General features: G+C 41.9%; 1 protein-coding gene across 1 annotated transcript; it reads right to left on the bottom strand.

Annotated features, from left to right (window-relative positions):
• Positions 1-5654: 5654 nt before the first annotated feature.
• LOC136421858 (uncharacterized) lies at positions 5655-12879 on the bottom strand. Its single transcript, XM_066409429.1, has 2 exons — positions 12546-12879; positions 5655-6714 (listed from the first exon to the last, which is right to left on the bottom strand). The coding sequence occupies exons 1-2, from the start codon at positions 12591-12593 to the stop codon at positions 6304-6306; spliced, it is 459 nt and encodes a 152-aa protein (XP_066265526.1). The 5' UTR covers positions 12594-12879; the 3' UTR covers positions 5655-6303.
• Between the last annotated feature and the right edge of the window lie 1803 nt (positions 12880-14682).

Below are 14682 nucleotides of genomic sequence, written 5' to 3'. Positions count from 1 at the left end.
CCAAAAATTTTGTCCAATTGAATCTGTCCTCTTAAAATTTTGCAAATATTCACTCAATATTCCAAAAACAGCTAGCAATCTTGCTGCACGGGCAGAACTAGGGAGGTATCCCATTCATCTGGAGGCCTCCCTAAACGCCATCAAGTATTTCATTCGACTTTGCAAGAACGTGCCAGCTGACAGCCTCCAGGCAGACGCTCTCCTATGTCAAGTAAATTTAGAAGCTTCAGGTGCCAAGTGTTGGGCGGCAGGGGTACGCAGCACTCTAGAGGAATGTGGTTATGCTTTCTTATGGCAAAGCGCCCAATCAATTGTATCAAGTAGGTCCCAAATTATTTCATCGATTTATCAGCGTTTAACAGATATTCACTTTCAGACCTTTCTATCCGAAATTCATAACGATAACAAAGGTGCAAATGCAAAAAATAAACTACGAACGTACAGATTATTGAAACATTCCTATAACGAAGAAGAATATCTAAAGATTACAAATGTACGTCACAGATCAGCCGTTACAAAACTAAGAACAAGTTGTCACAAATTGCGAATCGAATCAGGAAGACATAACCGCACCCCTCTAGAGCAAAGAATCTGCCAATTTTGTAGTCTAGGTAAAGTAGAAGACGAAGTACATTTTATTGTTGACTGTCCTTTGTATGATAGCGATAGAATAATTCTTTTCAGTTATGTGTTAAGTAAATTCCCTCACTTTAGATACCTGAATAGTAGAGAGAAATTTATATTTCTTGCAGCCTTTGATAGACCAACTCTTACCAATCACACAGCCTCCTACATTTATACAATTACCAAGAAGCGAGAGGAAGTCGAAGATACTAGAGTATGCTAGATGTTTATGTACAGTAATACTCGTGAATATGTATGTATTTGTTAACATGTGACCTGTGCTTAGCCCAGTGGGGCAAACATGTACAATAAAGGTCTTCATTCATTCACTGAAAGGCCAATATCGACAAAAATATCGGCAAAGGTTGTATTTCGTTGTTGCTGACGCCAGGTTGTTCAATTAACTAAGTTCAACCAAGTTCCTCAGCCTCAGTGGGCTTGCATACTGCCTCCCTCATACGTCACTTCTGGGTTTTGGAATTTGCGGGGTCCGATAAATCCGCAGCCGGGTTATGCCGGGTGAGCTATACGGGTACCTATATGGGTACGGGTACCGGGTTTTCCCCTTACCCGTTGCTAGGTTAAATCTAAGCCCTGGTGTCGATCCTGTCCCACCTCCAGTTTGCCTCTGATCGCTTCCCAGCTGAATGTTCGACGGAAGAAATTAGAGGAGCGAACCAGAGCCAGAATAGATGGATACCAGACTTGTTGAATCTCGCACCACCGTTGCATGTGCTGCCATACTGAAACTATTGATATTCTGTGGATTCTGAATCCACAGAATATCAATAGAGTTCCATAGACCGAAGTATCTACAGTTCGTTTGTTCGTTCAGACCCTTGTAGTGCCTAGCACAAAGGTCAGCAAGTAAGTTAATTTTTGTTGTTTCCGTTGCAAGGGGCTGGTAGCCCTTCCACTTTAACGTGCCCGAGGCACCTCCGCGAACATGGGACCCCCATTCTACGTCCCTCCCGAAAGACAGGTGCAGCCCCAATCGAGATGTCCTGTCCCAGGATTGAACTGGGGTCTCCCAGTTACCAAATAAGGCCATGTAGATTTGATTATATGGATGACATCCTCCGGGGACCCCAAAACTGATGCGAGCGTGCAACTAAAAAAAGTTTGGCAAAAAAAGTCATTATGAAATCTACGTCGTCAGGAAGGCTGAATAAAACTTAACAATAGAACATTCATTTTTGTTCTTTCACATCTTCTTATTTGACTTCGGAATGCATTCTACTTACGACATTAGTATTCGTTTTCTAAATATTTTGTTTGGCAATTTACAGCATTTATTTTCTCATTTTTCAGCTACTTTGTACGATTGACAGTGTGGCCTAAAGTAGAAAAAATCATTTTATTGCTGAACCTTGTTTGCACCATTTTACGATGAATAAAAGAAAGTGCGGCCAACGCAGTCAGCACGGTGAAAAATAGCGACATTCGACGGCTAACTGAAGTACTGCAACCCGCTCTCTCCGGCAAACTCGTTGATTTACACAGTTACAGTGCCCAGTAGTGAACTTTACATCTATATCAGCTCTTCAATGATAGCTACCTCACTGAAAAAAAACTTTCAAAAACTATTTGTTTTACTGTTGAACCCTGGTTTCACACTTCAACGATCACAGCCGTCTACGTAACGATACAAAGCAAGGGCGGCCAACGCACGAAACTGGCATCTTTTGTTGGACCGGTCCGAACAAAACGGTTAGGAAAATAATCAGTGGACGGTTTTTGGACAGAAAAAATTGTATACATAATATTGGAGATGAATATAGAATCTACGGGTGTTTCTTTACTACTAGTAGATCTCAAGAGGTACGAGCAAAAATAGCCCGTTTATTAATTATTGCCTAGCTCCCTAACGTTAACATAACTCGGAGCCATTAGGATTTCCTTGGGCCTTTAGTTTCACTGATATTGTGTAAAGTTCTATTATAAGTTAGACTGTCAACTACCGTCAGCTACTTTCTGCACCCCAGCCTCGAACGAGAGACAAATCGGCCGATCAGAGACTCGAGGTTGGCATTGTTCTAACTTTTGTAGCCCTATGACGTCCGGCGGTATTACAGCGCATAATTGGGGATATAGAATTGTAAATCGCTCCCGAAGACCTACATTTCACTACGAAATGATAATTTTCTTTGGATGAGAATTTAACAACTGTAAACTCAACCGTTTCATTAAATTGGGGACAAATGCATGTTTTGTAAAGCCCAGGTTACACATAGCCGAACATGGCTCCCGAACACCAGCCGACTCAGGTCGGCTGAAGTTCGGGAGCAGTCTGACCAGATTTTGGGCCACGCCTGTCTTTGGCGCCGAACATGCGCCGATCATCTCCTAACCAGTACACGAATTACTCCCGAATGAGCCCCGAATGCTTTCTAGCCTACTCCCAACCATCCCGACCTCTAGCCGCAGACTGCCGAATCTCTCCTGACTAATCCCCGACCGAATGCAGACCCTCTCACGAATTGAAATGGACATATTCAGCGACTTTTGAAAGAGGGGTCATTTTCATTTTTAATCAAAATAATCCATTCTATTATGTTGTTAACATCACCGAGAGATCGAATTCGGATCATGGCTAGCTTTAATAATGCTTTCAGTGTTCTTCTTTGTTTTTGGTCGTGTGAAGGTCGGGGGTGATTCGTGTGAAGGTCGGGGGTGATTCGTCCACGTTCCGATAGTAGTCACCTGGTTGAGAATTAGTTAGCAGAGATTTGTCTACGGCATTGGGGTGAGTTATGGGTATGTTGGAAACTAGTTGGGAGTAAGTCAGTAGTGTTTCTGGCGTGAATAAGGTTCTAATTTTACTGCTGACTCACTCCCGAATACCAGCCGAACACTAGCCGACCGCGCCGAACACCAGCCGAACACCAACCGACCCATTTCAGACCCTCCGTCCAGAGCCGAATGTTTTGAGATGTTCAAAACATTCGGCTGGCGCAGCCGAACACCAGCCGACTCAGCCGAACGCCACCCGACTCAGCCGAACGCCAGCCGACCTAGCTCCCGCATCACTCCCGAATCACTCTAACCATGGTCGGGGGAGAGTCGGGAGGCCATGTTCGGCTATGTGTAACCTGGGCTTTATACAGGCCCAAGGACGTGACTTGAGAGACACCCAGTACCGTCTCTCAGACTTTCTCCCAACCCGTTTAATCATAAGAAGACATAGTTACAAGATATTAGGCGCCCTAAATATCTATGATCAGTGGGAAACTAATCGTGGCAGAATATTGAGTATCAAATATTTATACACCTCATGGCTAGGGTCTAGTTTTATTTCAGAATTTCATCAACAGTTCAATGTTTACTACCGACAGTTGTAGAATGGTCTACATTACGCGTCAAGAAGTAAACGAATCTGACGAATTCAACTCTACTTCAAACACGTGTACTTACAGCTGGGGTGTTCATGTCATGACGTCAGTAACATATCCTCGTTTGCTCGCCACCATGAGACGATTTGAAGATATATGCACAGTGAGACTTTGAAATATTCACGCTCACAAGCGTCGTGATACACCTAGGTCTTCACACAGAACACAGATGTGTTTATCGAACGATAAACAATCCGGTTACCATGAGAGAGGAAGCGATTGTTTGGTAATGCTGTTCCAGAACGATGTAAACTAGTGCTGCGTACCGGTACCAAATACCGAATCATGAAGTACCGGTACTGTACCGGTATTTATAAATTTACACCGACATGTGCTTATTTTGTGACTGATCTCCTAACCTCGTGGCCTCATGCAACACCAAACGTGACCAAAGTGACACCTTGGTGCAGCGTAACTAATATGTAACAGATCATTCAGGCACGGTGGGAGTTTTGATAGCAAGGCCAAGGGAGTTTGGCAGTAGGAAACATTGTATGTTCTTTGAATAAAGATACTGACAAGTTGTTAACGGTTTATTTACGTTTCTGTCAATATTGAAGAAGTTTAGAAAAACACCTGTAAATTTTTCAAATTGTTCAGGTACAGGTACTGGTCCGGACCTTTACCTAAACCTTTGCACTGGTACCTGTACCTGATGTTACGTTTAGGTACGCAGCACTAATATAAACGGTCAATATGGATTATTATTTTTTCACACAGACTATCGTAGTTTTTCGTTATGAACGTATAGTTAGGATGAGCCATTTCTGAAAATTTGATAATATGTTTTAGAGTATTAACTGTATCTTAATAGCTTTTATAAGATAAATTCAACACCAAGGCCAGCGAAAGGTGGTCGATTTTTCCCCTGGTGCTCAAAACTCTCCACACCTATCCACACACAACTCACGCACACACACACACACACACACACATACACACACACACACACACACACACACACACAGACCTGTTCTTGGTCCTGAACGCCATCCACATACATAAAAACATATCCTTGGTGCTGAAAGCCATCTTCACACATACAAATATGTCCTTGGTGCTGAACGCCATCCACGCCTTTAAAACCATGTCCTTGGTGCTGAACGCCATACACACACATACATACAAACATGTCCTTGGTGCTGAACACCATACACACATAGCCACACACATATAAACATGTCCCTAGTGCTGCACGCCATCCACGCACACAAACGATCATGTCCTTGGTGCTGAACGCCATCCACACACATACACTTATGAATATGTCCTTGGTGCTGAACGCCATCCACGCACACAAACAAACATGTCCTCGGTGCTGAACGCCAAACACACACATACATACAAGGCAGCCGCTGGTGCTGAACACACACACATTACACAGGCAGATAAACCTTTGTCTCGTCATACGTACAGTCCTCGGTCCTGATGTTCAGTCAACAGTTACTGTCAGTATCTAATGCCTTTGTCATGTCGTATTGCCATTGTATACGCTAGTGTTTCGGGCTGTTAAGGTGATCGTAAACATTTCTCTTTTGAGGCCTTCTCACGTTTTATGTAGTATAGTAAGTCAGCAAAAAAAATCAAACCTTTCCATAGAAAAATCATTTATGTTTATTCATTGAAACGTTTTACAGCTGCAGCATACGTACACTGGAGTTCTATTTGATGAAAGACAAAGGCATTTGTATGGCACTTATTAAATGGTACAATGGATAAAAGCAAGCAGGTGTTATTTCAGCAATCCTTTAATTAATGTGGAACTTCGGTAGAATCCTTTAAACATCTTTGCAAACCCGACATGTGGTTTTCTACCGCCCACATTACAGGTGTCTGGTAATTCGTTGGATAATTCAGTTCTGTACCAGGTCAACAACAAATATCTTACAACAACGATGTAATATGTATCGATGTAAATTCCTTTGCAATACATAGAGAGCAAAACTAAGCGTCCTTTCACAATACACCCTAAAACCAACAGACAACACAGACAGTCTTTGCTATGTACCGCGGAAATAAAGTCTTTTCCGTTTCCTGTTCGGCCACCAACCACTTCTTTTCGTCTTATACCGCACATTTTAGAACCGTAGGTCTCCTTCTAACATTAGCCTGATAACTTTACTCAGTCCCTCTCCATTCTCCAAACAGCTTTTTCCATTCCATGTGCCGGAATGGAGTCTTCTCCGTTTCTTTCTTGGCTTCTCTTTCTTGGCCAGCTCTTCCGCCCAAGGCCATTACTCGTAGAGCCGTGTGTCACCTGTCGTCCAACTAGCTATTCTAGTTATGATTAGTCCCATTCCATAGGGATTTCCTCGTCCATCTTGCTGCTTGACCACGCCATGTTCTCAGTGTAGATGCTGGGCTCCCAGTCCATCTGCTCTTCTTCTGGAGTTGGCGGACACGGTGGGAAAACGGGAGGTGGCAAGGCTGCGGACTGAACATGAGAACTCTGGCCGAACAATGAAGAGTTGTGATGCCACAGGTACGACTGGTTGCCCTCGGTGAGCCTCGGGTCCGGATGGTCGAGCTGGGGAAGCCTGGGGTCCGGACGGTACGACTGCTGTAGCCTGGGGTCCGGATAACTCGAGTAATGGAGTCTTGAGTCCGGATAGTATGCCGAATGGAGCCATGATAACGAGTCCCTGTCATCCCCACGAACCGGGACATATCTCCTCTTTGACTTTGACTTTTTTCCCACCTGTTTGAACATAAAAAGACTACATCACTCATTTATCTCTGTTTATGCCTAGACTAGGTCGGTCCCCCGAAAGTGCGAAATGGAACGAAATGGAACGAAATGGAACGAAATGGAACGAAATGGAACGAAATGGAACGAAATGGAACGAAATGGAACGAAATGGAACGAAATGGAACGAAATGGAACGAAATGGAACGAAATGGAACGAAATGGAACGAAATGGAACGAAATGGAACGAAATGGAACGAAATGGAACGAAATGGAACGAAATGGAACGAACTAAAACATATGTAACACTAGAAAGGCCGTCATTTGCCCCTGAGCAAATACAGCATGTTTAGCCATACTCCTCTCCATGCAAGAAGTGGGCTGTCCCAAAATAATACTTGGGCAAATCGAAATATTAACTGCATGTAGAAAGGCAACATTTGCGAGAGCATCATACTTCGCCAATCTCCCTCCCGATGCATAAATTGACTGTTCCAAAATCACCCGTGCAAAAAATTCTCTCTACAAGTTCTGCGAGATCCCAAGAGCTTCTTACTGCAAAGGCTTGCGTGTGTTCCTGCAATATGACCTCAGATGACCTAAATAGAACAGTGTTCTTTGGCCAGTAGCAAATGGAACTCGGGGATCCTTAGATAGAACATGGATTCCTTGGCCAGCAGCAAATAGAACATGGAACGGGGATACCACTTTTGGCCTGTTTTTGGTCTGAAAATGGGCCCAAAAGTCCCCAAAATGAAGCATTTTGAAGTGATGTACACCAGAAATGTGATTGAAGTCCTGTAGGGACATGTTCAAGGCACCCTTGTACCGAATTTCAGGTCACTTGCTTGCAATACCAGGGCACAGGAGCCCAAAATATAAAAATTGTCTAAAAATGCCCCAAAAAACCTCCATAAAAATGATTTTTAGGCTTGTTTCAAAACAGTTAAAAAAGGGTCTGGGGGTATTTGCAATCTTTACCTACATGCCAAATTTCAGGTCGTTTGGCCCAAAAATGACGGAGTAGATTCCATTTGAAGATATGGCAGGAGAAGAAGAAGAAGAACGTGAACAAAAACTAGACTGGCCGTCATTTGCTTTAAGAGCAAATTCAGCATATTTCACCCCCCCCCCCCCCATTGCAATAATTGATCTTTTGACAAAATGGACCATCCAAAAATTCCATCTAAACACAACTAGACTGTCCCAAGATCTATTTATTCTTCATCTACATTCATTAACATGCTTGAAGATATGCAAAGAAACACAACAATACTATACACTATATATAAAAGTACAATACTATACATAACCCTGGAAAAATGCACAAACATACACTATGCAAATATAGAAAACTATACAACTCTACTAGAGAGCTTTACTTACAAAATTGTAAATTTATACTTTACTCACAACTCTATCGCATGTATTTAAATGGAATTAAGAAATAATAGAAAGATTGTCCCAAAATCTATATAATTCTTTGTATACTTGGTCATGCAAACCTGCTCGCAATCGATCGGATCGGCCTACCTCCGCCTAGTGGTATATTATCATCGTTGGTATGGGTTTAATTATAAGTTGTATATAAGTGCGACACAACCAATTCAGAGACGGATTGCATTTTTCTCGTCGTCAAGTCGTGATTTATTAGTGGTTGAAGCCGCCATAATTAAATTTGACCATGCCCCAAAAACCATGTTTATTTGGCAACATTTGCGAGAGCATCATACTTAGAGTCCCTCCCGATGCATAAATTGACTGTTTCAAAATCAAACGTGCAAAAAAATTATCTATTCAAGTTCTGCGAGACGCCAAGAGCTTCTTAGTGCAAACAGTCGAACCGCAGAGCTCTATGCGCATCGGTTCTGCGCAGCCTTCTCTAAGACGGCTTTTTCCGGGTCACGGCCGGACCCGGGTTGGTCCCTGTTGCATGGGTGTAAACAACTACCTGTGGTGAAACAAAAAGACCTCAGACCTCTATAATATGTTTACACTTTTTCACATCTACGGGACTTGCCTGATATAACCATGTAGATATTTCGTGCATTGTAAAAAGACATCGAACGCTGTGGCCTTCGAAACATTAAGAATATTTGGTCAGTTTATTTGTGTTTGTCTTTTTTACAGTTCACCTGGAACCAACTAGATATTTACATCGCGTGATAGCCCATTTCCTCATCTTTAAATTGATACAAAAGTTCCTAGGATAATCTTAGGGGAACCGGTTTTGCCCCCGAAAAAACTGCGACAATGTCTACCTTGCGGTGGTGAAATTTCTGCCTAAGTTCTAGCTACCGATGCGTGCACTCCTGCGCTTTGGATACATTTCGATACATTTCACGTGGCATAACAAAGCCCATTTTTTTGTATTAGAAGCTGTATGAACGCGGCTACCACATGCAATGTGATAATTGACATGATAACAGTCAAGTGAAGACAGACATAGGTTTTAGTACAAGGTACCTGATATTTACAAAATAGTCAAATTCGAAGTCAATCACTTCGAACTCCTGCGTTCGAACGACCGAACCCAGCCAGTACGTTCCGTTTTCCTGCCGTGGGGGTCAGGCGAGGTCAGGTGCAATGTTGCAACTTTCAGCCGGTGTTGGGAACGTTGATGAAACTTACGGCTCAAGTTTTGCCGTCTAAAATTAATATTCTGAAACATTTCCAAATAAGACTAATATCATCTTGAAGCCAGGAAAAGTGAGATTCATATGCAAGTTGACCAATGCCATTAGATAAGCTTTGAGTTCTGTAAAGCATGGTAAAAGGACATTGTGTTTGTCTTCTTCTTCAGAATAAGACGCCCTGCAAATTGACCTCTTGTTAGTTTTTTGGGGGGCAAAACCGGTTCCCATAAAATTATCCAAGGGACGGACTTTGGTATCAATTCAAAGGTGAGGAAATGGGCTATCAGGTGATGTAAATATCTAGTTGGTTCCAGGTGAACCGTCAATGATACACGCACAAATATACTGACCAAAAAATGGTCAATGTTTCGAAAGCCACAGCGCTCGCAATTTGCTGTGCACGAAATAACTACATGGTTATGTTGGGCAGATCCTGTAGATGTGAAAAAATATGAACATTATGTAGGTCCGAGGTCTTTTTGCTGCCGACAGGCAGTTGTTTACACCCATGCAACGGGGTCAAATCGTGCCGCGGCAAACGCCGTAAAAAAAGAAAATAAAGCGTTCTACGGTGACCTGCGGTTCGACTGCAAAGGCTTGCGTGTTTAACTGTAACATGACCTCAGGTGACCTGAAAAGAACACATGTTCTTTGGCCAGCAGCAAATGGAACGCCCGGGACCTTAGATAGAACATGGATTCTTAGATAGAACATGGAACGGGGACAGCACTTTTGACCCGTTTTTGGTCTGAAAATGGGTCCAAAAGTCCCCAAAACGAAGCATTTTGAAGTAATGTACACCGGAAATGTGATTGAAATCCTGTAGGGACATGTTCAAGGCACCCTTGTGCCGAATTCCAGGTCATTTGCTTGTAATACCAGGGCACAGGAGCCCAAAATATAAAAATTGTCTAAAAATGCCCCAAAAAACCTCCATAAAAATGATTTTAAGGCCTGTTCCAAAACGATTTAAAAAGGGCCTGGGGGTATTTGCCATCTTAACCTCCACACCAAATTCCAGGTCGGTTGGTTAAGAAATGGCGGAGTAGAAGCCATTTGAAGATTTGTCAGGAGGAGGAGAAGAAGAAGAAGAAGAAGAAGAAGAAGAAGAAGAAGAACCAGACAAATACAATATATTTCACTCTACCCATACCTCTAGGTATGGGAAGTGAAATATAACAATATGTTGAGCCATACTGGGTATGGCTAAATATAATTATGAAATGTAATACCAGTAGATAGCGAAATAAAAGGAACGTTGTAACATTCACAGTAGACGGGAACAGGAAGCAAATACATAATATAACGTGTGTTATTTCTTGAATCTATTTGGTAATATTAAATACAACGTTTTTGCCGCGTTTGTGTGGCTAGATTCTTCCCTGAAAATGGGAGCGCCGCGTGCAAAGCGCTCGGCCGCTCTTCCTTGATTTTGCCAACTATCTGCAAATGAACTGCTGCAAATAGCAGCGAAAACCAGCAAATGGAACTGAGTATCGAAGTAAGGACTAGATTATACATAAGTTGGTGGTAACATTGCGCAATTGCATCTCGTAATTCACCAAGAGGGCATGAGGCAAGCGTAATTTCATTATTCATGCAGCGTGTTTGCGTGTTGTGTGAACTGTGAAATACACATCCTGCTCGTTCACACCCTCCCTTTGTTTTGTCGTGAACAAGTAAGCAGAAATGTCTCCAGAGGTAGTTCTCAGTACACATCCGTGGTTGAATGGAGTGTGAAATTTCACATTGGTGACGCAGCGCAGAGCTGCATTTGCATATCATTAGCGGAGGGGTCCATTCTCCGACAGCCGACCAGCCGAACAATTGGTTGTATAAAAATCGTTGTTGCGGAGATATGCACATGATACGTACTAGTTATGGACTAAAACCGTATGTAATTAAAACGTGGAAGTCGGAGTTTCATTCAACCTGTCGGTAGCACACCCACGTACACGCTTCCGATGCGCTGGCAACATTGGCGGTCATTTGCATGCGGGGCTCCATTTGCAACACGCAAACACACTTTATAAATAAAAAAAAAATACGCTTGCCTCATGCCCTCTTGTTGAATTATGAGATGCAATGTCACCACCAACTTCTGTATGATCTAGTCCTTACTTTGATACTCAGTTCCGTTTACTTGTTTTCCCTGCTATTTTCAGCAGTTCATTTGCAGATCGTTGGTAAACACAAAGGAAGAGCATCTCTTTGCACGCGGCGCTCCCATTTTCAGGGAAGAATCTAGCCACACAAACGCGGCAAAAACGTTGTATTTAATATCATCAAACAGATTCAAGAAATAAAACACGTTATATTATGTATTTGCTTCCTGTTCCCGTCTACTGTGAATGTTACAACGTTCCTTATATTTCGCTATCTACTGGTATTACATTTCATAATGTAACACATGTTTTAGTTCGTTCCATTTCGTTCCATTTCGTTCCATTTTGTTCCATTTCGTTTCATTTCGTTCCATTTCGTTCCATTTCGTTCCATTTCGTTCCATTTCGTTCCATTTCGTTCCATTTCGTTCCATTTCGTTCCATTTCGTTCCATTTCGTTCCATTTCGTTCCATTTCGTTCCATTTTGTTCCATTTCGCACTTTCGGGGGACCCGACTAGGTGACTTGTTCTCACCCCACGCCAAGAAATGATAACAAAATAACATTGAATAGCTAAAGCATAGAATGAAGACACTGCAGTCATATAGTCATTGATGCACCTGTTTCACTCAAATAAAATACAAAGAAGATACGCGTCCCAAAGATCATGGCATCATCATTAGGAAAACAATCATTGGGTATCATTGATTCAACACACAGATGGCATAGCTAGAGTACATTCTTATTTACAAGTTCCAACAACAGGTCGATGTTTTCAAGCGACAGGAATGGTGTACATCACGAAGCAAACAAAACTTAGATGTGCCTCCATGATAATTTGAATAAGATTCGTCTACTACGTGATGAGTTGATAGTAATCATAGTATAATGCCAAACTTTCCTCCAACACTAATGTTTACACGGATCAAATTTTCGACCACTACTGTCGCCTTCTTAGGATCAATAAGCACTGGGTTGATAGTTGTGATCCTGAAAAAGGCGACAGTGGTCGTCGAAAAATTGATCCATGTATACCTTAGTATTGGAAGAAAGTTTAGCATGTACTATAACACTGATCCAATTTGACTTAAAGTCTACTTACAGCTGGGGTGCTCATGTCAGCCACGTATCCTCGTTTGCTAGCCATCATGAAGCAATTATGTAATCAAGATATTTCACAGTTAGACGTACGATTCAAGGACACTAGTCTTGACGCACCTAGGTCTTCGAACAGAATGCAGGTGTGTTTATAGAACGATAAACAATCCGGTTACCACGAGCAAGGAGCGATTGTTTGGTAATGCTGTTCCAGAACGACGTAGGTGGTCAAGATAGACACGTAGTTTTTCACACAGTTTTTCGTAGTTCTGCGTTATGATTGAATAGTTGGGATAAGCCAGTTCAGAAAATTTGATAGATAGTATGTTTTAGAGTATCAGCTATGTCTTATGTGGCGTCGTGTGGCGTAAGTGGTAGAGCGCGCGGCTGTCAAACAATTGGACCCAGGATCGAATCCCGGGTTGTGCCCAGAGACATGTCCGAACTTACGCCCCGACGTTGTGCCCTTGGGAAAGGCACTTTACACGCATCCCCCCCTCAGTTAGAGAGAAAAGTCTCCAACGGCAGCTGTCTTCAACTGGTTGGCGAGAGCAGCGCCAGGCGGGCTGGCGTTATCAAGGCGGACCTCGAGTGTAAGAGTCATCCGGCAGCTCGTTGCAATCATCCCAACCAGAACCACCACGTCTCCCTCGAATTGGTGCCGCTGGAGAAGACGGATGCCTAAAGTGTGTGGGTTTCAGATTCGCAACCTGTCATCCACCTTAAACAAATTCACGCGAAGGCTACCGTGTAAACCCTCCTCACGTCGATGTAGGAATTGACACGGTCACCATACTCGATCTGCATTTGTATCTGTACTATGTATCTGTATTATGAATCTGTACTATGTATCTGAATACGAATAAAGATAATACGAGTGGTTGCCACAAGAGGTATGTCTTAAAAGCTTTCATAAGATAAATTCAACACCAAGGTCATACAAAGTTGGTCACTTTGTTCCTTTTCAAACTTGAGTAGTTGAAACCTGTCTTTCTTCTTATTGCAGTTTTTCATAGTTTTGAGTTAATAGTTGGGACAAGCCATTTCAGAAAATTTGACAGATATTATGTTTTAGAGTATCAGTTATGTCTGAAAAGATTTCATAAGATAAATTCAACACCCAGGTCACCCAAAGTTGGTCATTTTCTTCCTTTTCAAACTTGAGTTATGCAAACCTTGCAATTACCTTGAAGAAATTTGATCAGTGCCATTTTCCCACATACTAAAGCTTGTTATTGTCATTGCCAGTTTTGACATTTGCCCTTGTACATTTTGTTTTGCATGATGAGTTTTCGATAAATCAAAATACAGTGTGTACGCATGGTTTTGAGAATAACATTTCAAAGAAAAAGTTAAAGTCAAACCCCGCATTAGTAACGTAGATATAGAACCTAATCATAGACTACCAACGTAATCTAATCTTCATTGTTCATGTATACTTGCAATTTTATTTATTTTATTCGCATATGTTTTCAGAGTATTAGGCAGGAAGCGATTGCTTATTTGAAGCCTTCTACTCAAAACATACAAAAAAGAGACATAATAACATACATAAATACAGAATGGATAAAAGGAAAATGACAATAGACAATACAAGTTGGTATCTATCAATAAATGAATCTGCCTGTACAATGTATGTAAGTATGAACTATATCGAACATTTTACAGTTTTGTAAGTATGAGAGTGACGTAAAGCCGCGTAACAGGAGAGAACACAATGAACTGTCGTTAATTAGCTGAAGGTCAGTTATGTTGGAAAGGGATGATAACATAGTACTTCTTTGGGTAGTATAAAGCTTACAGTGTAGGAGGTAATGTTCGGTTGTTTCACAATAATGACCACATTTACATGTAGGACAATCTATACAATGGTGTAGAAATAGGTGGTGGTTTAACTGACTGAAATTTAAACGAAGCCTTGTGAGATGAACTGCAGAGTGTCGTTGGCCGTGAGAGAAGTGAGGGTGTTTAATCGGTCTGTTAAAATGTGATTCGAGTTCCTTTTTATAAATGTTGATCGTAAGCGATGCTTGGACATAAGAGGGCAGTTCATTCCACAAGTGAATAGTTGAGGGTAAGAAAGATTTTTTTACACTTTTCAGTTTTACAAACAATGGAAGTAAAATTCTGGTTGGCACGGA

This window comes from Branchiostoma lanceolatum, chromosome 1 (assembly GCF_035083965.1).
Source record: "Branchiostoma lanceolatum isolate klBraLanc5 chromosome 1, klBraLanc5.hap2, whole genome shotgun sequence".
Taxonomy (NCBI): Eukaryota; Metazoa; Chordata; class Leptocardii; order Amphioxiformes; family Branchiostomatidae; genus Branchiostoma; species Branchiostoma lanceolatum.
The sequence above is the reverse complement of the archived record's forward strand: the minus strand, read 5'-3'. Positions and strand labels throughout refer to the sequence as shown.

Bases quoted from the DNA above. Each gene is read 5' to 3' on its own strand.
- LOC136421858 (XM_066409429.1), bottom strand. From the start codon at position 12,593: ATGATGGCTAGCAAACGAGGATACGTGGCTGACATGAGCACCCCAGCT. The intron at 6,715-12,545 runs GTAAGTAGACTT...ATGTTCAAACAG, and splicing joins CTGACATGAGCACCCCAGCT to GTGGGAAAAAAGTCAAAGTC.